The 25,385-nt window shown below is 46.7% G+C and overlaps 1 protein-coding gene and 1 long non-coding RNA gene across 4 annotated transcripts in view; both read right to left on the reverse strand.

The window, feature by feature from the left end:
• Window positions 1-614: 614 nt before the first annotated feature.
• On the reverse strand, window positions 615-2,251 carry LOC135903753 (uncharacterized). The gene is made up of 3 exons (XR_011508472.1): window positions 2,228-2,251; window positions 1,624-1,713; window positions 615-729 (listed from the first exon to the last, which is right to left on the reverse strand). It is a non-coding gene; the product is annotated as an uncharacterized lncRNA (long non-coding RNA).
• Window positions 2,252-23,203: 20,952 nt separating this feature from the next.
• Window positions 23,204-25,385, reverse strand: part of LOC135903705 (terminal uridylyltransferase 7-like) — a 42,327-nt gene continuing 40,145 nt past the window's right edge. For all 3 annotated transcript variants that reach the window (XM_065434058.1, XM_065434059.1, XM_065434057.2), the window contains one exon: window positions 23,204-25,107. In XM_065434058.1, the coding sequence (XP_065290130.1) occupies window positions 24,784-25,107 (324 nt within the window). In that variant the 3' untranslated portion in view covers window positions 23,204-24,783. The remainder of the gene's footprint in view (window positions 25,108-25,385) is intronic.

Consider the following 25,385-nt stretch of genomic DNA (forward strand, 5'->3'; position numbering starts at 1 on the left):
AAAGTCATGCGCATAGCCCAATTTTGAAGGCAAGACATTATAAATGTTAGTTTGTAGTACAGATGATGCCACAAAGTGGATCATCATAATTTGCAAAAAAAGCGAAGTGCTACCGTAGTTGTTTCTGTGTGCATGATACGAATACAATATCAGATTAGATTGACATCTAGTGTATGTTGGGTTTACTTTGTTAACTTTTACACCTAGGTGGCAATGCAGCTGTTTGCATTAGCATGCCATTTCGCTGTTCTTAAAAACTAGGTTGTGCAGCACTCTGAAACGTACGATAGCACTAGTGGTGCGTCACTTGCTAATGCTAACGCAAACATTTTACGCTATACTAAATCTATCTAATATTGACAATAACAAATGGAATGCGTAGGGGCATGTCCTTTAATTGAAATGTAGAAATAAAGCACGAAGGCAAACAAAAATGGAGAAATAGACAACTTGAGTAGTCTTTTCAATTTCAATAAAAACAGCAGTTTGTTTCCCTATGTTTTCCTTATGTGACTGCCACATGTTAAAAATTGAGCCCCTCAAAGAACCATAATTGAGCACCGAAATTGCACTGCCTAACAGGTGCTGCAGAGACTGCGTACGCAACGAGCTTACTTCCTGGAGCACAGGAATAACCGGTGGGCTGCACTGCTGCAGGTAATAGATTGTCAGGAGGATGTACGCATACGATGACAGGCTTCCCCGAGACGCATCACCAATGTCACAGATCTGCAAGTAAGTCCACTCCTTGTTAGGCATCAGACAACATATATTAACGGCAGCACTACATCAGACGCCATTTGAGTGCTACACAGTTGTTCCCTGAAATTGCTGAACTCTTGCCATCTTAGATTTGAATGCCAGCCTGGATGGCACGTGGCAACACAGGTTCGCTCAAGCTCAGCAAGGTTTTGCTTTTCAAGAGTGATCCTCTGACGCAATGTTCTGTGCATTCATTCAGTGAATGAGCAGTGGCTTATTGACAATCACTGCGACAACAGTCCCCTTCTGAATATCAATGGCATGTCAATGGAATGTCAATGGCAGCAGTTTGATTCTTTGGATTTGACTCGATCCTACGCTCAAGAATCCTTTTGAATGGCTTTCGAACTTCGACGTCAATTATGCAAATGTGACAACCCCTCTGAAATCGACTCCCACAATGTGGCGTCAATTTCAGTTGCTCCCTTTTTGAATTTGACTTATAAAAGATTGCTGCATCGATGACGTCTGTGTGACATGGATTCAGTGGTACAATTTTTTATCAGTATTTAAGATTTACAAATGACAGCATTAATTTTTAGCTCACTTCTGATCGGAATGTAAACATGTTTAAATAGCAAACTAGACTATGTGCCATCATAACCTATGACATCAGTGCACAAATGAAATAGTATCCACTCTTATAATAACCATAAATTTGATATCTCAGTTATCTTTATTAGAAACATAGGTATTGATAAAACAATGTTTCCGTTAGCCTTCCCTTAATGACCAAACGGTGAGCAGATATTTCTGTCCTCTATCAAAGAAACAGTTACTGCACCTAATCCAGGGTTATATATACACATCTGCTTTAAAACCAACTCTCGCAGCAGTAAGAAACAATAGACGACCGCTTACCTTTGCAAAGTGCTTAAAAGTGTAACCAAGTATTCGGACCCGCTCATCAATCTTGCTGTACGCCTTCAGGAGCCTCGTGTTGTGTTGCGCCTAGAAACAAGGGAGAAAGCAACAACAAAAATATATATAGTACTACAGCAAAGTTTAGTTCAATACTTTCTTATGCAACCACATTACTGACGATTGAGCCCAATTTGGGGACAAGTCAAAAACCATGTGCACATCATTTGTCTTAAATTCCTGCTCACGACAACTGTCTCATTTGCAAGTTTAGTGCTATAGTTCAATGTCTCAGCGGTGCGGTATGAAAGTGCTGCATCAGATCACTTGCAACAGAGTTAATGGGTGCTACATTTGTGACGTGTACGAAAAGAGGGCAGCAATTCCTTTCTTTTTACTCTGACAGGTGTGTGTGTGTGGGTGAGAGCATTTAACAAATATTTCGTGCGCAATGCAAACGAATTGGTTTGCCACAAACCAGTGTGTTCAAATTTACAGACAGTAGCGTGCTTACGGTTTTTCTAAACACATCAGTGAGGTTCTGGTGTACAGATGCACTGTAAGATATATTACACACTCATGCAGCAGGCTGTCAGGTACATACCAATGTGTTATTTAGGCTAATGTCGCACTCAAGACCAGTTGGTTCGTGGTAGAACTTCGCGATGGGCACTTTGGCTTTGGTGAGGACGAGGATCTGGCGCAGGCCCTTGCGTTTGCGTAGCTTTCTCGCCACCTGCTGGATAATATCTGCGCCTTGACGGTCCTGTGAGCAACAGAGCAACAGATTTCTCGTCTCTTATTATTCAAACCTTAAGTGTCCGCTCACCACGTTTGGCCATTGCAAAAAGACAAGCGCGCCGCGAGAACGGCTGAAATGCTGAAGAGACGCGTACGCGTCCTTCCTCTGTATGAAAGAAGGTGGGATTGAACCTCGCTTGCGAACGCTCTTCTAGTCAAAGGGAGAGAGTGTGTACAATGCCAGTGAACTTGCCTTCGGGCAATTCTTAACATTACTGTGGTAAAACAGTCTCTAGGCGGTACCCCATAACTTCCAGTCTAGAACCGAAATTTATCATGAAGCCTGGCGAGGAGGCCCTTTAAAGAGACGAGAGAGGGAGATACAGGCACAAGAGAGAATTCAGAGAATACATACATTCGCACTGATTCATACTGTAAAAATAAACGCACACAGAAAACAGAACTATAATGCAGCATTTTCTTCTCGTACATGCTGTTCAGGCGTATGCGCAGATGCATGAGTCTAGCAGTGACTCACCTTGCCATCTTTGTTACTGTCAATAGTAAGACAAATGTCTAGATCACTCTGTACACGACAAAACCCATTGCACGATGAGCCATAGAGCGTGAGCTGGGCACCTGCATTGGAGATGGATATAGGCATGTACAAAAGTGTGTAACTCGACAAGGCACATTAAAGCGAGTGACAGTTCGGGAAAATCGCGAACAAAACTGTTTCCTTCCGGCTACATTGTACTGCACTACGAGTTGACGCACACACGCGAAACCTGCTTTGTGATGTCTAAGAAATGTCGCGATACTTCTGTAAAAAAGAATGAATTCTGCTTTTGAGCAAAGCCAATGGAAAGCCTAATCCTCCTACCTGCGAACTGCCCACGGATGAATGACTGAAGTTCGTGGAAAAGCCTTTGACGACGCGTCTCCTCCTCCGAATCGGGAGAAAACTCATCTGAAGGTTAAAAAGAAAGAGAGACCAAACCGTCGAAAAACGTAAATAAGTTTTTTTCGCACTATGTTGACACTGCTCTAAAATATAGTCATTATTTGAGAGTTCAAGCTTTGCAAAACTTCCTCAAACAGGATGATAACATGCGACTTGGCACAGAAAACACAGAAATGTTTTCAGTGCCAAGTCACATTACACTATCATATCAACTCGCCAAAGTTTTGCATTTCTACAAGCGAACAATTTTACGAAATCTTGTACGTTACATTTGGCCTGCTTTGCATGCTCTGATAGATGTACTCTACAAAACTGTGATATGTTGTCATCGCACAGATGCAAAACCTAAATTTTCTGAAAACACGAAACAATGCATTTGGTCACTGTATCTCAAAATCAGTGTTAGTTTCTTTATCCATACTAAGTGGGTATGCCTTAAACCCTGACCTGTTACTGCAACATGCGCATTAAAGTTATTTAAAAAGGCAATTCGAGTAGTTTCATCAAAGAGCTTGTCGCAATCATCCCAGAATTTATTCGTCCGCCTCTATTACATAGCTTGACCAACAAAATATGCGATATTGCCTTGAATATTGTATTCACAATAACTGCAGATGGTTGTTGCATGGAAATGAAAAGGGCATATCTAGCAGATACACTCACTCATCACATCTTGACAGACTTTGTTGAGTAGCTTGATGTGATCTGTCTCCATGCTGCTTGAGCTCAGAAAGCCGATGATCAGGACAGTCCTTCCGTAAAGGCACTGCACTTAGCATTTCGAAAATTTTTAATATTCATAGATAAGACAAACAGGGAGTTTAATTCATATGCAGAAAGAGGAGCATAGGCGCTTCCAGAAAAAAAAAATATGAAAGATATACGAACCTTACGCAAATGCACACACTTCTGGGAAAAGGACCAGATAATAGGAGGCAACTGAAAGACAGCAAAGGCATCGGCTAGACAGACTCGTACCAACATAATGGGCACTGATGGGTATGTAGCTAAAGAAAATTAAAAAGAAAACTATCTGAATCGAATGACAGCAAACTTAAAGCAAGCCATACAGTGCTCAACACGAATACCCGACAAAGTTAAGGGGGCCCGCGGCACAAAGGCTGGAGATGGGCCCAAAAAGCGAATATTTATTTTTGTCATTTTCGCGTTCCCGATACCCTGCACCAATCTACAAATTTTGGCATCGCAATTCCGCTTATTTCGCTCATTATAGCAATCGACAACAGCAACACGCGCGTACCTTTATAAATTGAGGTCTAAACTCGCGAACTCACCCTGTTTTGAACCGGCGGCTACTTGCAGAATCCGCGCTCCGTCGATGCAGTTTGTTTGAAATCCGGTGCGCGTTCTGCGCGTCCAGCTTTCTCGTTTTGCGGTAACCGACCCTGACCGCCACTAGGGGGCAGCGAAATCGGCGCGCAGCGCGTGATTCTATTGGTCACTTAAAAACGCCTGTCGCCATTCTGAATAGGCATTGTACTCGCGACCAATGGCGTAGACAAATTTTCTCCAGGACACTGTGACGCGCGACTGTGATTCTCCGCCCTCGCTTCACGCCTTACCACTGGGCCTTTCTATATCTCTCTCTTTCTCTCTATTTCCCTCACCCTTCCTCTGAGCAGCCCTGTTCAAGGTTACGGCGCTGCACTTCTCTCTTCACCCTCCCAATAAGTCACTCACACACAGGCACCATCTTGACCCTGGCAGGAGAGAGTGAGGAGAGAGGAAGGGATTGACGGGCCCCATATCAACGCAGATAATTTTGAGGGAGAGGAGGATGAAGGGCACGTGCTCGTTGTGCTCGCGACTCCGATAAGAAAAAATTACATTTATCGGGTTTTTTGGCAAAGCCGAAACCACGATATGATTGTGAGGGACGCCATATAGTGACGAACTGCGGATTAATTTCGACCAGCTGGGGTTTATTTAACGTGCGCTCAATGAACGGTGCACATACATCTTTCTTTCTTCTTTTTTTTTTTCTTCCGTTTCGCCCACGTGGCGGTGGTTATGGTTACCACAGTGCGGCCGCCACAGTCGGGATTCGATCCCGCTGCCTCGGGCTTAGTGGCACGATACCATATCCACCACGTCGGGTACGACTCGAATACGACGTTTCGCGGATCGATTATCTACTATTCGATTATTCGGTATTATCAATCCTAGACCCGGCCGTGATCGGTGCCTAAACGTCGGGGTCATCGTGGTATAGACGTCAAACGACATTTTACTGAGCGAGCCAACGTGGCTATGGAGATGCTGACAAAATCGGCGCTCATTGCAAGACGGAGCGTGTCGTCTTCGGAGGCATGTGTTGTTGATGCGTGCGCATTAGTTCCTATCAGTAGGGAAGTCTACCAGGTCTGACCGTTCTTTTTGGTGTGACATACGCGGTCGAAGCAAGGCTTCGTCCATCTACGACAAAAAAAAAAGCTATTGAAAGCGCATCGTCAGTAACAAATGACGTCCTGTCAACGAGCTTTTCTTCGTGGTTGACGGTTACCAGGTTAAAAACTGAGGAATCCGTCGCTCTCTCAAGCACCGCCCTAAGCACAACGGCTAAGTGGAGCGCTGATGGGGTCGTTCGGTCCAACGTTTGTACGTTGGTGGCGAATTGTGAATCTTTTGCTATAACAATGAGCGGTACGGCATAGTTCTTCAAGAGCAGTGGATTAGAACGTTAAGACCCCGTCAGAAAACTACCCCGCGCTAAAAACAAAGACCGGAGGAATGGTTGAAAACATAGTACCCGCAAACGCACGGCAGTGCGTCGCATATGGCCTATTAAAACTTTAACGCGCCGTTCATTATCCGCTGGTACTCGAAAACCAGACAGAGCTGTCTAACGGGTCTGCAAGTAATCACCTGTTGCGGTGGCCTTCTGACAGCCTTATAACGTCGTGTAGGTCCTAGGCGCGGACTCGTTAGCTTGTCGTTTCGTGCCGCCTTGAACGTCCCGCTCCCGTAAGCTACATACACAACGTCGTAAAAGCTTAAGATACACGCCTTCATTGGCGCCATCACATGCTTCCCGATCGGGAGCTTCACCGGCCACTAATTTTTGTACACGCCTCCGTCGGAAAGGAATGAAGACATATCCCCCTGCGCCGCTTGATTTGTGAACTGAGGCACGCGATGTATCCTGTCACTTCTAAATGGTCTAATTTTCATGGCGTAAATGCAAGCTGTCGACGCATCAGAAACGCGTCCGCACAAACGGAGCCATATGCGGAGGCACTGTGCGGATAATCCTTGAAGCATTTTTTCTCACTGGCCACTCCGCGGCGCCACCGTCTGTGTCCGTTTCTATAATACATAGCCCAGGATTATGTGGGACCAGAATAACGAACAATGTGCGCTCGATTAATTGGTGTGGCCCGAGCTGGTCGTGCCAGTTGACGCGACAAACGCAAGTGGGTGGTTGCCGAGAGGGAGGGAAGCTGGACTTGCGGTTGGACGCACAGGAGAAAAAGCTCAGGAGAAAGAAAGAAATGTTAAAGAATGGACAGCTCATTGCCTCCAGCTTAACATTGCGTTTCCACGACAGCGAACAGTTTGAAGCCACATTAAATGGCAAAATGATCGCGCCTGTGTTAGAAAATTACAATTATGCGATACCAAAAACGCCACTATTACCACAATTACAGGCTTGGTAAGGCAAAAAAAAATGGCGCTTGAAGAAAACAATTATGGCGTCGCGACTGCTAAGGCCTATGGGGCTCTTGCATTGCCCAGGGGGCGCTGCGAAAAAGGTGCTAAAAAGCGCCCTCTGCGCTAAAATGGGTCGTACCAAGCTCGGTCGTCTGCTTCGGAAAGCACGTTTACACTATGGACCCGCCACTTTCGGTTGTGTTGTTTCACGGCCTGCAGCGAATATCGGGCGCCGAAGATTTTTTTCAGGGGTGGCACGCTGCGTAAAGGCAAGAAATTATGCAGTGCCGAATACGTGTACGCCGTTCAATAATTGGGCGGCGAAGTTTTAGCACCGTGTCAATCGCAAGTGAAGCGAGTCGCGTACGAAGTGGAACTTCAGGTAAGGTTTGCACGCTAGCTGCTAGATTCAGGCGCACAAACGCGAGGAAATGCTTGCTATAAATGAATCCACAGCGGCGATAAGCAGACATCATGTGTACGGAACTGCTTGAGCACACGACGGTACGCGCCGCGCTGTACGAACTGCTCGAGCGCACGATCGTACGCGCCGCGACGGCAGCGGTCTTTCGACATGCCGCGAAACGGCGCGGGCCTCCTGCAATCTTTGTTGACTGCATGCCGCTAAACAGGTAGTTATGCCTGCGTTGTAGTAGCGGCCATCTGTCCTTTTTAGTAACTGGTAATAACTGATGCAATGCATGAGCTCGCACGTACGTGCGAATCGCGCTGCAGCGCGAGCTCGTACGCCGCTCGCTTGATGTAGGTTTTAATGACAGCGCTCGAACATCGATGTGCTGCAATCAATACCGCCTTGCTGCGTTGCCTCAACGTGCTGGCTTGAGATCAAGGATGAGCGCATTTAACTCTCTTAACCTGTGCTGCTCGTAGTGGAGTAGTGAACTGTCATCGAATGAGCCCGGCCATTTGTGGTCATTTGCACACACCTGGTCACTTCACCACTTCGCATAGGTCGAATTGTTAATTGTCGCTGTGGCCGGGTCTCGAATCGTGAATTACCAGCCATGCCTGCTGCTATGTCGGTCTGCTGTCGGGACTGTAGGTGCAAAAGACCGAAGATTAGAACGCAGATAATCAAGCAAGCTTCAAGACAGGCGAAACAGTCAGCATGGCGCGAAGTTTCGCTTACTCTGCGCGACGAACTGCAGCTATGCAGCGCGCCCGACGCTCCACTTCGTGAGGCCTTGAAGGAAAACGGCAGAATATGATGTTGGGATTCAGGCCTTCTTGTTCATGGCAGCCCACGACGCAGAAGTAATGACAGTGACGCCTTCTCAAGGCTGGGCTAGGTCTCTCCGGATCGGCGCCCCCGATTCCGTCTGCTCCCAGCATTGCGTCCCACGGCACACGGAGAGCCCGTTTTCGTTAAACTATAAGCTGCGGCGAGCTCGCAGCGTGGTCGGCATGGTCTGCGAGAAGTGACGAGCCTTTGCGCACTCGCAACAGGGCAGAAAAAAGTGCGAATCGACGCAAAACTCGGCCTAGAAACGTGCTTCGCCACAGCCAGGGCTCAATACGACCCAAGCTGGTACGACCCAGATGTCGTTTCCCGCGCCGCCACAAGGCGCCGCTACTATACCTCAAACTCCAGCGCAAGACGCCCATAGTTAATTCATTAAAAGTAAAAATGGAGTACATTGTGTTCAAGCCAGGAAGTGAAAATGGCAAGTTTGGCTAACATTTACTAAGCCAACGTGGCCCAAATGCGCGAGACTCTTAAATTCGCGACTCCGCACTAAGGTACAAACGCTGGAGTCGTAGTGAAAAACTTAAATAATAAGGAACTTTGCCGGACGCGGCTAATTTTTAAAGCGAAGCTTTCTTTGCCTCTTTCTTCGACTTTTCCGCTGCTGCTGCTGCTGTATGACACACCGAGTAGGTGTGTGGTTCAGAGCGTGTGTATACGTCACATGAGCTAGACAGAGAGGAACGACAGCGAGAGAAACTTCTTAATAAAGGCAAAATGAGACATCCACCCAAACGTGGCTAAGTGCTACAAAGGAACCCCATACGGATTCCTCGAAAGAAAAGCTTCGCAGTTGAAGAAAAATTCGTCCTGGTGTGGGGCGAGACTTCTTTGAACCTTTGCACCGCGTCGAGTGCACAAAACGCCCTGTGGAGCTCCCTACGCGTCGCCATCTTAGCCTCTTGACAGCTGTAATCACCCGTGACCCACCGCATAAACACTGCAGAAATTGCAGCACTTACCTTTTTAAGGTGCAAGTCCAGAGAGAAGGAAAAAATTCAGTCACAAAACACAAAGGACAAGAAGAGAGGCTCACACCACAACGACTGTCGTTATGGTGTGAACACCGGCCGTTGTGGTGCGAACCTCTCTTCTTGTCCTTTGTGTTTTGTGACTGGTTTTTTCCTTCAGCTATGTACCGACTGGCCCGGATTTCAACCCTTCTCCAGAGGGAAGCTAGATATAATTTTAGAGAGTAGGGGTGAAAGTAGGCAGAGAACAACTAACAGCCTTCCCAGTTTTTGCTCAGAGTTCCCATAAGAGGGTGGGGGGTGGTATGGGAGAAAGTAATCTGAGAAGGCAAGGAAAGCGGTTCTGGGCAAACAGAATTAATTTAAGTTCAAATTACGGGGTGGTACGCTTCAGCTATTTCTGAACAATAAACCATGCAGATTTGTCAACCGGACATCTTACGCATGGGCGTGCAGAGCCAGCACGCATGTGTGTTTGCCTCTTTTGTTGTCCTTCGTATAGGCAGTATAGCGCAGTAAGCAGAACGATGCCAAACCAACTATGCTCCAGTCGAAGCTTTGTTGAAGCACAGCCGCATTAATGCGCACCGTAAGGCTTAGGCGACACTGCTGAAGCGACCACACGTCAAATCAGCACTTCTGTGCCAGCCGCGGTAGCTTTGTGGCTACGGCATTGCTCGCGGCCGCAAGTTCAATCCTGACCACGGCATCTACATTTCGACAGAAGCGGAATACAAAAAAAAAAAAAAACGTGCAGCTATAGATTGAGGTGCACGTTAAAGAACACCAGGCCCGATTCCGGCACTGCGGAGTACCTCGTAATCCGATCGGGGTTTTGGCACGTACAGCCCCGTAATTCAATTGAAGCTTGACACTTCTGCCACGATGTGATGTGCCATGTGCAGTGGCGTAGCTAGGTCGTCTGGCACCCGGGGCCCATAGTTCTTCTGTCACCCCCCTTCCCGGGTGTAGCCGGCGGAAAGAGGCGTGTCTTCAGACGTATATGACACCCCCTCCCCCCCTCAGTGGCCCCTTGCACCCGGGGCCCATGACCCCCCCTGTTGCTATACGCCACTGGCCATGTGAGCCAATGATGATGATCAACCCTCTCAAGAGATTATGAACAATGGCGCACAACAACGCCTCAAGCAAAGAAGCCTCCCTTTGTGTTATGTGTACTACGCAGACAAACAGCAGGGGTGCACGCAAGGTAACGTTTAGCATTAGCTCTCTACTCTGGCATTGGCGCTGACGAAATTTAACATTCGCCGTTAATATCACCGCTGATTAACGTCTATCAAAGCAAAAGGAACAGAAAGTTTCGCTTACATCGATTCCCACAAGTGCGTGGAATCCGCATATGTTTCTTCTATCAGTCAACCTATTATCGCGAAATTAACAAAGATTGAGTTTTCAATTGAAAGTTAATCAATCAAAACTTGCACAGTGCATGCTAGTTGACACTGTACAATGTCAGCTAGAGTCAGCCTCGAAAAGAAAATTAGTTGCCAGTGCCAAGGAATGAGTCAACCACGGTTTCGCGTTTATCGAGAGTAATCGTATTTATGGCCCCTCGAAAAGTCGGAAGCGAGTTAGCAATTGTCCTAACCCAGCTCCAATGCAGGACGAACATTTTAACTGATAATATATGTACAAGGCAGACAAAACAGATAAAATATCTTTGCGATAGTCGAGTCTTAGCAGTGACTCAGTGAATCATCAGCAGCGTCAGAAATTCTGTGTCACCATGTATTGGCGTCATTTAGATGTTACTTAATCAACGATGACCCGGTTCGCATGCGGCCTAGCGATATGATAACACGCCGTTCAATGCGAATCACGTTTCTACGGCATCTTCGTGCCCCTCGCTGACCTTCCATCGTGATTAGAGATGATTCAAAATGGCGACGCGGCATCGGTAGTGCTAGTAGTTCGCTCGTGGGTCTATAGCGTGATGCGCAGTACACCGACATTGACGCGGTTCGCAATCACGTCAAGTGTTCGGGACACACGCTCTGCAGAGCGTGTCGTGTGTCCGCAAGTCCTAGCAAGTATGAGCAATGTCAAGATGCTCGCCATCGCTGGGACACGGGATGTTTGCTCACCTGCAGCATCGTCATCCTCAGCCACACGGAGAACAGTATATATACACTGGCTGAAAACGCCCAGGTGACGTTAATCTCCCCGCTCTATTGAACACTACATCTGCTACGTGCTGTTGTTCATATAGTTTACAGTTTCACTCAAATGGGTTCATATTCAACAGTTTTTTATTCCAGAAAAATACAGATCACTGGTGCTAGAGGTCAAAACATTTTTGCAACGTGAACACAGTCGCGCACGAAGTCTCCCTGGGCCCAGGGGAGGCATGGGGACCCAGGTTTGCCTCGATCTGCGAGAAAAATACGTTGTTTGCATGGTCAGGCATTCCATATATGGTTTTCAATTGCAAAGCAGTCGTCGCATAACGCCAAATGAACCCAATTACTCCACAACGAAGCCACGGTCAAAATGCGTACTGCCATGGCGTGATTTTTTCATCATTGTCTATTTGGCTACTTTTGGGCTATTTAGGGCAACGCTATATCGGCAGAGCCGGTGGTGCAAAGCACCTGAGGTTGAGTCCAGAACCCTTGGTCGGGGCAACGGGGCCACCATTTCTATCTCTCGGTGCCGCGTCCCAAACATTTAGAGACCACTCGCGACCGAGTGGTTTTATGGATGGTCCGCCGGCGCAAGTCTTGTCCGAGGATCTTGGTGTGAGTGGTCCGCTGGCTATTCATGCTTTCAGACTCGTCTACGCCGACTTTCTTTTACCAGCAACTCAGATGTTTGCTTCCATCCCAAATGCAACGTATACAAAGAAAGCGCAACAAGGGCGAGTGACACAAACGCAAAGCAACAGAGCCGAATACAAAGGATGCAGTAAAATTATATATGCAGGTCTCACGCACTGTGGGAATCGATGTAAGCGAAGCTTTCCGTGCTGGATGCTTTGACTGACGATAATTAGCGGTGACGTTGACGGCTAAAGCTTAATTTCTTCGACGTTTAGGTTAACACGAGAGTGGTGAGTTGATGTTAGTTAAACGTTACATTCCGTGCACCACTGCTGTTTGTCTGCTTAGTACACAGAACACACAGGGTATTTGCTTGAGGCGTGGTTGTGCGCCATATTTCATAACCTCTGAAAAGGTTGAGCGTTGTCATTTCCTCACATGGCACGTCGCATTGTGGCAGAAGTATTAAACTGGAATTGGATTATGGGCCTGTGCGTGCCAAAACCACACTAAGATTGTGAGGCAAGCCGTAGTGGCGGACTCCGGATTAATGTTGACACCGTGATGTTCTTTAACGTGTCTCAAAATCCAAGTGCACGTGCGTTTATTTCGCCGCCGTCAAAATGCGGCTGCCGCCATAGGGATCAAATCGATAGCCGTAAAGCTAACGCGGCGGGCACCGAAAGTGTTGATTTGACGGTCGACTGCTGTATTGCCTCCTGGACCCTGCGGTGCGCTTTAATTAATGCGGCTCTGCTTCTGCACGCCCTGCGTAAGTTGCCCGCTTGACATACTTGCGTGGTGTTTATTTTTCAGAAATAGCAGCGACGTACTGTTCCGTATACTTGAACTTAAGCTTATCCTGTTTCCTCGCAACCGCTGTCATATAATAGTGGGATTTCCTTGCCTTCTCACGTCGCCCCCCCCCACCCCCTCTCTTATATGGGAACTGCCTCTTCTCTCTACGGTTGTATCTGCGTCCTCTCTGGCCTCGCACGTTAGTAGAAGGGCAAGCGCTGCAGTTTCTGCTATGCTTCTGAGGGGAACCTGTCAAGCGGCTAATGTGGCGACGGCCACGGAGCTGCAGAGGGCATTGTGCACATTCGACGCGGTGGGGTGAAAACGAGTTTCTCCCGTCGCTTTTCCCCTCTTACTCGCGCTTGTCATCGCTCTGAGCCACCCCCCGAGGCGGTGTGCGCGACAGCAGCCCACAGCAGCAGCAGCTGTGGGAAAGTCAGAGGCAAAGAAAGCTTCGCTTTTAAATAGTAATAAGCAGGAAGCACCTGCGAACTAAGACGGCAGAGTGCTTGGCATATGATGTGCCGCCACGTGCCACGCTCTTACCTGCGTGCGATCTTCAACGATCAAAAGATGAAGCGCCAACACACCAATAAAGAACAAAGACAGGACAAGCGCCTTGTCCTGTCTTTGTTCTTTCTTAGTGTGCTGTCTCTGTTGGCGCTTCACCTTTTGAAAGCTATGAACCAACTAGACCCACAACGTGTTCTACTGCAATATCTTCAGCGAAATCGATAGCGTAATAATTGCGGGCCACACGTCAACTAAAGTTGTCAATGCCGCGCGCACTTCAGACTTGGGCATACACTTGTCCAAAAGCGGGAGTAAACATTTGCTCAGGAAGGGGTTGCCGTGACGGTCAATTAGCCGCGGTCTTGGAAACGGGTTCTCACAACTGTCACAATATGGGCACAGTGCGCGTGGTGAATAATGGCTACGGCGTTGACGCGTTCTGTGCCGGTCAGACGCGCCTGGCCCGCGCACATCAGGAGCCAGAGGTTTGTCACTGGCCTCTTAGCTTTTGCTGTCAAAACGACCGCACGGTATACAGCGAAGCGCCGACTGTCACTCTTGAGGTTAGCTTGATGTTGTGCACTACACTCTAAGAACAGTTTACACCCTTTGGCTCGCCCCTTCTGCCACACAAAAATAATCGTCATCTGCCTTGATGCGTTTCCTTTCTTTATCGCTGCGAGCCCTGAACTTTCCAGTACACTCTTAAAACTGTTGCACCCTTTGGGGTGTAAATTTGTCCCACAATAATAGTCATCTGCCTTGCTTGCGTTTCCTTTCCTGAAAACTCGGCGCTCGCTACTTTCCTGTCGAGAATGCTGCGTCACACTGATAACGCGCATGCTGTTCGTGACTGGGAAGTACCGGGCTCGCCGCGTTAGAGAAAGGAAACGCGGGCAAGACGGATGACGATTATTGTTGTGGGACAAGATAAGCCCCAAAGGGTGTAAATTTTTCTAAGAGTGTAACGAACGGCACGCGCGTTATCAGCATAGAACAGTTTACACCCTTTGGAGTGCCCCTTCTGATAACGCGCGTGCCGTTCGTCACTGAAACGTTCCGGGCTTGCAGCGATAAAGAAAGGAAACGCATGAAGGCAGATGACGATTATTTTTGTGTGGCAGAAGGGGCAAGCCAAAGGGTGTAAACTGTTCTTAGAGTGTAATGGGCTCAGGCACGCGTCACAAGTAGCTGACGCTAATCGCCCCCTCCGCTTGTCGGGCATCAAGAGAACAGATTGGTGGGCTAGTTGGTACTGCACAACTTGAGGCAAAGCGCAAAAAAAAGGAGAAACAAGAGGACAAGAGAAGGAAAGGAAGACACAGCTCTACTGACTGAATTTTTATTGCACATGGTTACCACATATGTACCATCGTACAACAGGCCAATATCGCAACATAGATTTCTTTCCGGCACAATCATCCCCTTCAAGATGCTCCTTCGCTAGAAAAAAAAATTTTTACAGCGATATAGATGGGCTACTTACAAATTTATCAGTTCTAATCATTTTAAGTGCCTCGATGATCTATCTCCCTAGTGACTTGATCTGGGTTTCTATAGATATCGCTGGTGATTTATCAAACAAGGCTTTACAGCCACGACGCGAGCGGTGTGCGGCTAGATGACTAGTCTTTACCAGATTCTTAACATTGTTCGAATGTTCCCGTGAGCGATCATTGAAGCACCTTCCCGTCTGACCATTGTATTCCTTCCCGCAGTCTAAATGAATGCGATACACCACTCCTTCCATGCACGAAACAAACGCTTCTCGTTGTTTTTCATTGCAGTCACGGCGCCTCTTTGCAGTGTTGTTTACTTTCGCACACAAACCACGCAATTTTAAAGCGGATGAAAAGATGACGTCAACGCCAGCAAGATTCCCAATTTTCTTCATATAATGCCTAGCTTGCGGCAAGTACGGCATGACAACCACTTTTCTTACCCGCCGTGGTTGCTCAGTGGCTATGGTGTTGGGCTGCTGAGCACGAGGTCGCGGGATCGAATCCCGGCCACGGCGGCCGCATTTCGATGGGGGCGAAATGCGAAAACGCCCGTGTGCTTAGGTTTAGGAACACGTTAAAGAACCCCAGGTGATCAAAATTTCTGGAGTCCTCCACTACGGCGTGCCTCATAATCAGAAAGTGGTTTTGGCACGTAAAACCCCAAATATTATTATTAACCACTTTTCTGATTTTGCTCTGTAGGGTATATAGCGGAATCCAGGTGATCACGTGTGCTATCAGCATTTGCAAGTGGTAGCCGCCTGTGCTTAGGCGAGAAACTTGGTTTTCGAAGCTTGTGCGTACCAGGTGATGAGAGGATTTTGGAAGAGTGCTTTTAAAACAAAGATTAATGATGCCCCGCTTAACTAGTTTGGAATGCGCTGATGAAAATGGCAGAATGGCTTTCTTCCCTCTGGGCTCGTAGCACCAGCACACAGGACTGTTTGAAAAAACAAGCGAAAGATCTAAAAACCTAATGGATCTATTCGCAGTCTCTTCACATGACAAAGTAAGGATTTGGAGGTACTCGTGAAAAACTGCACAAACTGCAGACGCGGCAGAAGCCAAGCATTCAATGTCACATCGTTAAAATACTATATAATCATCGACATACATAAATCGGCCAGCATCATGAGCAGCGTGCCTGTTTGAGACGCAAACACGAAGGAAATAATTAAGAGGCGTGACCAATTATCATATTGTTACTCGAGAGAAGCAACGGGAAAAAATGAGACGCGAACTCAAAGGAAATAGGATAATTTGTTGTCAGAAGCATGTCTGTGTTCTCTTTTGTTTCCTTCCTTCGTGTTTGCGTCTCTTCTTTCTTTTTTTTTCGTTGGTTTTCTCAAATATCAGTATGAACCAATTGACCCAGCGAGCAGTAGTTCTATCCTGTTGTGTTTCGCTCGTCAAGTAAGGACCATCGGCCACATATACCGCCAGCCCCCTCTTTACCTTTCTTTGCAGCCGTTCCGCCCATCTCAAACTTCCCAGGCTAAGGTTAATCAAATAAATCGCGCTTTTGCAGCAGCATGCTTACAGAAAGCTTCCGGCTAGAAAGGTACAAATATCGGAGACCGTCAGCACGTACATCCCGGGTCGAGGAATCCCGTCATCCCTATGGGCAAGCGGGCAAGATACACTCGGACGCACAGAAAGGAGCGGGAAAACGACCCCTTATTTAAATGTAAGAACGATTTCAAGCCTTCTTTATAATTCCTTAGGTAATGTTGCTGCGGTCGTTTTTCCTTTGTTTGTTTTTTCTGTTACACACTGGCTGACACCGTCTCAGTCAGGCGAAATTGCCCGCTGAGCTCCTTGCATATGATCTGCGCGCACACGCGCAAGATTTAAAGGCGCACGTAACTACGAGGAAGCACGGAAGAAACATCTTAGAACTGAGGTGAAGCAGCGCGAAAAAGACGAGGACACAAGGAAACAAATACCACAGACAAGCGCTGACTGCCAACTGGAAGTTTATTTGAAATTCACCGGACATGTATACTTTCTTCAGCATAGGCATGCGCACATCAGTCGCAAAAAACATCTGCAAATCAATATTTTAATCTTTCTTCCAAAAATGTGATTTCTTTTCCCGACAAGGCAAGAGAGGGAGTGCTTACACATTTATCGCCTTCCTTTCTTATATGAAAGGCCTCTACTATTTTCCTTTCCTTTTTACTCTTTCCTTTCCCTATGAATTTCGTCTTTTCAAATATGGGGGTGCATTGACACTTGTTACAGTGTCCAGCTAAATGACTCTCATATCCATTCTTTAGGTTAGTGCTGTGCTGACGAGCTCTTTCATTGAAGCACTGTCCCGTTCGACCTATATAAGATTTCCCACAGCTGAGCGGTATTTGGTAGATGACATTGCGCCTGCACTCAGTGAAACGAGTTTTATGATTAGTGGTGCACAGGTGCCTTTCGCGCTTGTTCATGCGATTGCATATCGAGGACAACTTACTCGAGGCACTGAAAACCAAATTAATATTATGTCTCTTGGAAACTTTCTTCAGATTGCGAGACAACTTGTGTAGGTATGGCACCACGTGCGCTTGCCTTTTGTCTTTGTTTTCTTCGCTCACCTTGCAGGCTGAGCGAAGAAAGACACCGTGCAAACTGGCTGTTTCTTTAGTTGATTCTTTTTAGTTGGTGTTGTCTGCTATCCTGTGTAAAGCACACGGTTTTGTTTGTTCTGTGTAAAGCTCAACACAAAACGCAACAATCTTTTTTTGGGGGGGAGGGGGGGGTGCAGATTGATATCCTTCTTATTCGCTGGCAGCCTGTTTCATTACGAAACACCGTGTTGCCTCGCGCCATTTACCTGTATTACTGTATGGCAGAATCTTTAGAATTTCCTAGTTCTGTACACACGTGTCAGAAACGGCTTGTTTGCGGTACAATCCCTTGATAATTTGAAAGTACCGCGCGACCTCCTCGCCTCCTGCTCCTCCTTTCCGCGGGAAGTTTTGCACCCATTTTTCTGCACGACGATTGGTCTCCTTGCCGTTGCCATTGGAAACGCGCGAATCTTGCGTTTTGCTGGGATAGTGTACTAGAATATATTCTAGTTCACTGTAGTGTAGAGGCTAGAAAGGTGTACGTCGAGTGGACCGAACGGCGCTCTCTCGCCGAGGTGCCGCGCGTGGAAAGATTTTGTGAGGGCGCTGCGAGCGAACTGCATAGGGGTGGAGATGCGCTTCGCGGCACATTCAACGTAATTTTGCTGCGGGCGCCGAGACCGGTTGCGCGCGTACGCTCTTATAACAGTGCTTTATTTCCACTGCAAATTTTGGTTAACACATTTTCCCAGCGTATATATATTTGAGGCATGTGTTATACAACACGAAGTCTTCAATTTTCGCTGTCGTTGTCTAGTGCGCCGTCTGCTAGCGAGCGCGCGTTCCTTGCGCGGACGCCCAGTTTTTCTTGCAAAAAAGTCAGTGCAGTAAACTTTTTTTATGGTTTTACTTGCATTGGTGCGCCCGCTACTCTTGTCAGCCGGTACCAATTGTAGTTTTAGCCAGGTGAACTGCCGTTTTTAACATTGTTATCTAAATGTAACACGTAATTTTTGCTACAGAGGCCGCCTATCTGCAACATATGAAGCTACGTAAGAAAACGTTATTGATGTCGCGTCATTTGACGCGCGTTTCTTGTTGGCGGATTATTGATCAGGGACAACGATCAAATAAAACATTATATAGTGAAATAAGCTAGGTTCATTAACTGCGCGGCATGACTGTACTTATGCCTTAGGAATTAATGCCTTTCTTTATCTTCATTTCATTTTTTAAAGCGAAGCTGCATATGACTAGCCGATTCGTCCGTCCGTCGCGTGTACGCCGAAAACTCCGGTGCAAACCCATGCGCATGCGCGAAAAAAAAGAAGAGAGGCGCGCGATTGGCTGCGCCAGTAGTGACGTCGTTGCCCTCCGACGCAGCCGAGCGCGCGTGCGCAGCAGTTTCTCTCCGGCTCCGAAGTGGGTAGGCATCATACGTACTCCTAAGGAGCAGGCAGCTTTCGATCAGCAATGCCGCGAGCAGAACCGGGAACGAGCTCGTCTACGCCGTGCCGTTGCTGCAGCCCGACATAAGAACAGGCTCGTGCAGCCGAGCGTAAGAAGCAACTGTGCACCTATGATCCGGCAGCCTACCAAGCCGTCGTCTAACGAACTGTCGTGATTAACCCAGTGATAAACACTGGGGCCACATGTTTCAGCTTCGCTAGTTAACCATCTGTACGGAGTGCTTCGGTGGTGATTTTAACTTTCTCAATTTAAAGGGCCCTTGAAATGGTTCGGACAAATTTTGTAGACGCGTAGAGTAAAGCAAAAGTTAATCATTTGCGCTACAATTTGAAATGTCTCATATTAGGAGAGCTACGGACAATTACTAGTAACGCTCCTCCATAGCCATGCATTTCCTCAACTCGTTCGCCGAGTGATCGGGCTAAGCTCCGCCTTCACTGACGAGTGTCATGATGGCACGTCGCGTCGTCTATTTCAGGTTGTCTAAGTGTGAGCGCATGAAGCATCTCCAAACCTCTCCGCCAGCCGCTTAGCAGTGGACCCCAAGCAATAGCTATCGAAGCAGCATGCATTGTGAGCATTCTGTCACAGCGCCGAGTGTCCGGTATTCCGCTAACCACAGGTGAGCTGGGCGTTTCGACGGATGGGTGGAGGCATAAACTCGAGCTGATGAATAAGCTTTAATGTAGAGGTACAGGGTGGTCCTTTAGGAAAGGGAACTCGCGAGCGCGTGGCTCGTGCTCTGCAGAGGCTGCTTAGAGCGCCAGCAAGGAGAAGCACGTCCGCTTGTGTCGTCATCTGTAGGTGGCTAGAATAACCAGGCGTGGTCAATATGCAGGTGCCTGCTAGAATTAATTTGAACCCCCCCACCCCCCTTTCATGACTGTTGCGCAAGGAGCGGTGCCTGCAGCGCAACGTCCGCTGCTAGCACACTACGTTGAGTATGCAAGCGCACTGGAAACGTGGAAGCGCTAACATATGCCCGGAAGCTATTAGGTACTGCTGGCATAACTGTACTAATGCGTAAACATTCTAGGGCTACTTTCCTTAGAACTCTGTCCGTCCATTTTTATGTCTGTAAAAAGTGACACAATGCACTGCATGCATAGGTATACGCGAGGTCCTATGGAGGTATGTATATATGAATGCCTTACGACTACATATGAGTAGTGATATTTATGATTATGACTATATATAATGAATACTGAGAGGTATAGGTGTAATTAAGGTTAATAAAAACTAACAAGTTAGTTACAATAAAATAAGTTAAGCATGATTAATTGACGGTAATTAGGAATAGTGAGGCTAAATATGCATTTAAATTATTAGACTAATCAAGAGTTACTAAGGTTAAATCAGCAGAGCCTAAAAATTATAATTAACGGTACCTTGAAATTAGTGAGGCATCATTAAGTATTCTTAATTATTCATTACAGATACAAATGTCCGTCATAACTTCACTAAGGCTAATTACCTAAGTAATCAAATAACATCATTATATCAATAACTAAGCTTGAATAACTAATTAACAAAATAATTGTTTAGTTACCTAAGCTATAGTTTCACATCAGTGCACTTCTCTCCTAAACCTCTCCGAATCAGGTCAGGCTTAATCACGCCATGGGGGAAGTACTGAAAAAGAGTACCCAGAAACTCTCCTGGGGCTGTCAAAGAGCTCCACTACCAAACTTAAGTTGGCCCACCCTCAAATTTCAAGTTGGCCCACCCCGAAATTTAAGTTGGCCCACCCGCAATTTTGTGTAAGCCTACAGCCAAATTTGATGTTGGCCCACCCCAAAATTTAAGTTGGCCCGACCCTACGATAGGCTTCCCCATGAATTTTCTGTAGACCCCATGTATCTCTATGGTTATTCTCTAATCAATTTTTTTTGCGCTTGTTCCTGATCGCTTATAAAGCTACCAATCAACTACATTTACACTGTTATAATTACACGTAGAGAGAGAGAGAGGGGAAAGGGGAAAGGCAGGGAGGTTAACCAGAGGAGAAGATCCGGTTTGCTACGCTACGCTGGGGAAAGAGGGGAGGGGGAGGTAAAGTGATAACAAAGTAGAGATAAAGAAAGGAGCACAGGCATACAATCACAGTTGGTCACTGTCGCCGCACACTGTCACTGCACAGCACAGTAGTACTTGCAGCACTATGAACATCTGTTCATGCTACAGCCGCTTGTCCAATTCTGTAGCCTTTAAAAACTGCAACAGTGCCCTAGTTGCCCTCTGCTGCGATGGCTTGCAATGGTGGCACTTTAGTATAACTTCCTATTAGAGGTCATCGGTCAAAGCACCCTATTGCGTTTGCTAGCGATCGTCTCTGTAAATTATAGCAAGGACAGTCACAGAGAAGGTGCTGAAGAGTCTCCTCATTACCACAGTTATGTCGTAACTTCACACATTGCGCATTTTTGTGCAGATAGAAGGCATTGCACCTTTCGCGTGGTGGATAGATCTTGCTGCGAAGCGCACCAAAGAATGCTTGCACATTAAAATACGCTGACAATGCCTGGTAATCAGCTGGCATATGTTGATACTTCTACATTTCCAGTGTGCCAGAGTATGGAGTGCGGTTTGCTAGGAGCAGACACTGTGTTGCAGGCCCCACCTGTTGCGCATCCAGCTGGCGTTGGAGGCAGCCCAGCAGCCGCTTGCCTGTCAGCCGTGTCTGGTTATTCTGGCCGGCAATAGATGACACTACAAGCGGGTGTGCTTCCCCTTGTTGCCAGTTGCTGGCGCTCTTAAGCAGCCTCTGCAGAGCACAGGCCATGTGCTTGCATGTTCCCTTTCATAAAAGACCACCCTTTACATGAGCAGCCTGATCAGTCTGCAAGGTCCAGCCACCTGGTGGCACCACCTAATGCAAATGATCATTTAGCAGATTCGTAAAGACATTTGAAGCCACAAGGGCTAAATTTAGGCAAATCCATGTACCGCCTGTCCCTCCCATGCAGGCTCTGTGGGAAACTATGGTTCAAAATCCCGCTGTCGGTAGGATCTAGCAGCTAACTTGTGCATATCTTAGTGGTACTGATAGTCAATTTGTCTTGTGCTGTCCTCTATAACGATGCAGCAAGAAACCTTACATGATTTGCATAAATGTGTGCGCAAGTTTTAGCCTTTCCCAAGCAACAGTAGTTCTCTCTAATGGCGCTGCACATTGTGTGATGCATCACACATAGAATTGTGACAGCACGAGTTCTGCTGTATCAGAGAGTGATAATCCTGACAACGGAATACTGTTGGTGCTCCTTAGCAGCAATATAGCCTTTAAAGGAACACAGAGAAGAATGATTTATTTTGCATCAGTAAATCACCACTTCTGCCATGATAACGTGTTTGGTAAGCCAGAAAAAGTAAAATAACAAAAGCGATGGCGATGTCTCTGAAGGTCCTGCACCAGCTTGCTGCACTGTCATGGATTTTGACAGCACCTTCTGGAGCATAGTTAATTCCTTTGTGGTAAAGATGACTACATTGTGAGCCGAAGTTTGAACATGGCCAGTTTCAGGAACTTTTGCTATGTCAACGTGGCCTAATTATGAAAAATTCGGCAGACACACCGAAGACTGCTTACGTGCGGCAATGCAAAAGCATTAGAGCCCCTTTGGTGAAATATTTTCTATTGATGTTTTCGACATGCATTAAAAGTTTTTTCTGCTGATTCGGTGGTGTGTTTGCCTATACGTTGGCCACAGACTGGCTCATTTTATACACTCATGATATGGCATCAAGAGTCCATCGCAGTAGACACAGCACCGATGAGATCCAAAGATCAAGGGACCTGCAGGGGCAACACGCTCATTTTATACACTAAGGACATGGTGCCACTTCCCCCCCATTGGCTACACTGTCACATTCACAATGATGCACTAGGCACACCTTTAGTCAGCCAGTACCATGGAGCCACCGTGGCATTGAGGAAGCATGCTCATCTCACGCCCCCATGTCCGGGTCGCATCCCACCCAGACCAAAATTTACTTTGTTTATAGGAACCTCCCCATTTTTAGGTGTTTTTACCCTGTGCCGTCAGCCATTTTGGTACCGTCAATCAGTCATGCTGCCACCACCAATGCCGCATTTTGGCATAATGAGGCATATAATGCTTTTGCATTAATATCTACTTTGAAATCCATGATGTCACAGTGACTTACCGACCTTAGGCACTCGGCGCGAAATTCAATAACTCAAACGACACCAGGCAGTCAAAGAATGCTCCATCCATCTAAACTGATAGCGTGTTTAGCCTTAGTGTCTCTTTAAAGTAACATGAAAATGCATCCAAATAATATTTCCAAACACAAATAAAAGAGGCAGGACACAAATAATGCTTGAATTTCTCTTTACTTACATATTTTACTACAATCGTTCAGAGTTATTGACAGGGGGGAACATTGTTTAGGCCACTTATGTGCTTTTGAAGTTCTTCACATATTTACAAGAAATGACAATTACACACTTTTCTTGCCTTCATGGCACCATGTACATGACATGGCTCACACAAATGTCCACCATAAAATCCTGATGATGAATTTTATTAAAATCAATAAACCCCATCCAGCACCACCATGACGTGTGGCACCATGCACTGCGTCAAAATTTGTGTCGGCATGGTATGTCAAACTGCTCACTCATGAGTTATGTTTTCCAAAGACTTGTACTTGGTACATGACACAAGATGTCAACAACACAGTGGCCTTGAGATCGAATGCATCTGATGAAAATGATTGGGTTGTATAATTACAAAAGACGCACAATGCCGAGGGAGGCTGGACAACCCCAGCCCACGGTTAAGACAAGTGGAGCACTCAACAAGAACTGCCCGCCCCGATACATTCTGAACACACTTCCTTTTACAATTGCTATTGTTATAATATCATTACAAGGAAACGGATTTTCTCAACCACAATTACCACCACCAAATGCTGGCTGAAGAAACACCTTTTTGTTTTCAGAATACTGCCCAGAATGAAAGATTCCTTGCGCAGCGCTGACTACAACACTTATCTGCAATTACTGTCACAGTGCTAGTAATGACACTACTTGGAGAGCTCCGTTCACAAGCCAAATCAAATGTGACAGCTTCTTGTTACCACATCAGCACGTGATCACATTGAAACAACTTCCTACTCGAGAGCATCACTGTGAGGGATGAGAAACCGGGCAAGTCAAAGGGGAAGCTACGCTTTGACCTAAAAATCCCAAATTGAAAGTGTGACAAAAGAATGTAAATAAGAATGCTAAAACTATGTTTTGCCATGTCTTGATGACCTGACAAGATTTTGCATGAGGAACAATGATATCCGTTAAGCGAGGAAAAAAAGCTAACTTTGGGAAGGCACCAAGTGATAACATTCTAGTACCATCGCCAGTCAGTCCCCATGATCGTCAGTAGCTAAGCTAAAACAATGAATGCGAAAATGAAAAAAAAAAGAAAGCCATTCCTTACATGCATGTCCATCAGGTGCCCCGACATATCCTGGAAGCATGCAAAAACCTGAAATGAATCTCGCTTTTGACAATGGTATACACTGTCACAAAAATTGAGCTTTGCTCAACGAGTGGCACAATAAAAAAAAAGAAAGGCAGCCAACTCTTGCTTGAAAAGTGTTAACTCGTTCTCTAACCGCCCTCACCCTGACAACCCAATCCTAAGCAATTGTAAGAAACATAAACAGGCAGTTTACACAGCATTGTACCATCAATCAAATTGACACAGTCTTTTTGTCCAGGGTACTAATCCAAGAACTTAAAACGAGAAGAATGTACGAGTCAGGGGGGGCTTGTCAATGGATGCCTGAGGCATCAGTCTTTGGGAACAAGCATCACCACAGGAAAGGTGTAGAAGGAAGAAATTTGTCACAAGTAAACATCGGGTGGGGAAAAAAGCTCTTTCAGAGATTCTCTAATCTTGGGACGGCACAGACTTCACATCGTGGCTCCCATGTGATGAGGGGTCCCATTGCTGTGATGCATGGTCACTGCACAGTGCTCCGGGGAAGACCGGCTGGCTTGGCATCGCACCAAACGGCGGCTTCGAAGGGGGCCCGCAGAGAAAGGGCTGCTGCTGATTCGGTGGCGGGGGCATTGCTGCCGGGTGTGGCGGCAGGTTGTGGGGCCCCCTCGGTCCGAGAAAGCCACTGAAATGGTGCGGAGCTTCCTGGCTGTGAGGAGGTAGGTTCGGAGGCCACGATGGCGGCATGTTGTGCCTTGACGGCGGACCCATCGGCTGCGGCCAAGTGGGGTGGCAAATAGTAGAGGCAGAAAAAACTAGATCATTCAAGATGGAAGTTTGGCCAGTTTGATGGCGAGAGCAAATAGTTTTGACAGTCCCATCTTTGACCGTTCACAGTGGTTTCACTTACACACGCAAAACTGCACAGAGCCTATCCCTCAATTTGTGACTGCATGCATAGGCTACAAAGAATTTCTTGTTTGTCACAGCTTCCACGTTCCAGACACCTGTGGTTGAATGCAAAAGCAATGGAAAGCTTACTTCTACCTGTA

Source organism: Dermacentor albipictus, chromosome 9 (assembly GCF_038994185.2).
Source record: "Dermacentor albipictus isolate Rhodes 1998 colony chromosome 9, USDA_Dalb.pri_finalv2, whole genome shotgun sequence".
Taxonomy (NCBI): domain Eukaryota; kingdom Metazoa; phylum Arthropoda; class Arachnida; order Ixodida; family Ixodidae; genus Dermacentor; species Dermacentor albipictus.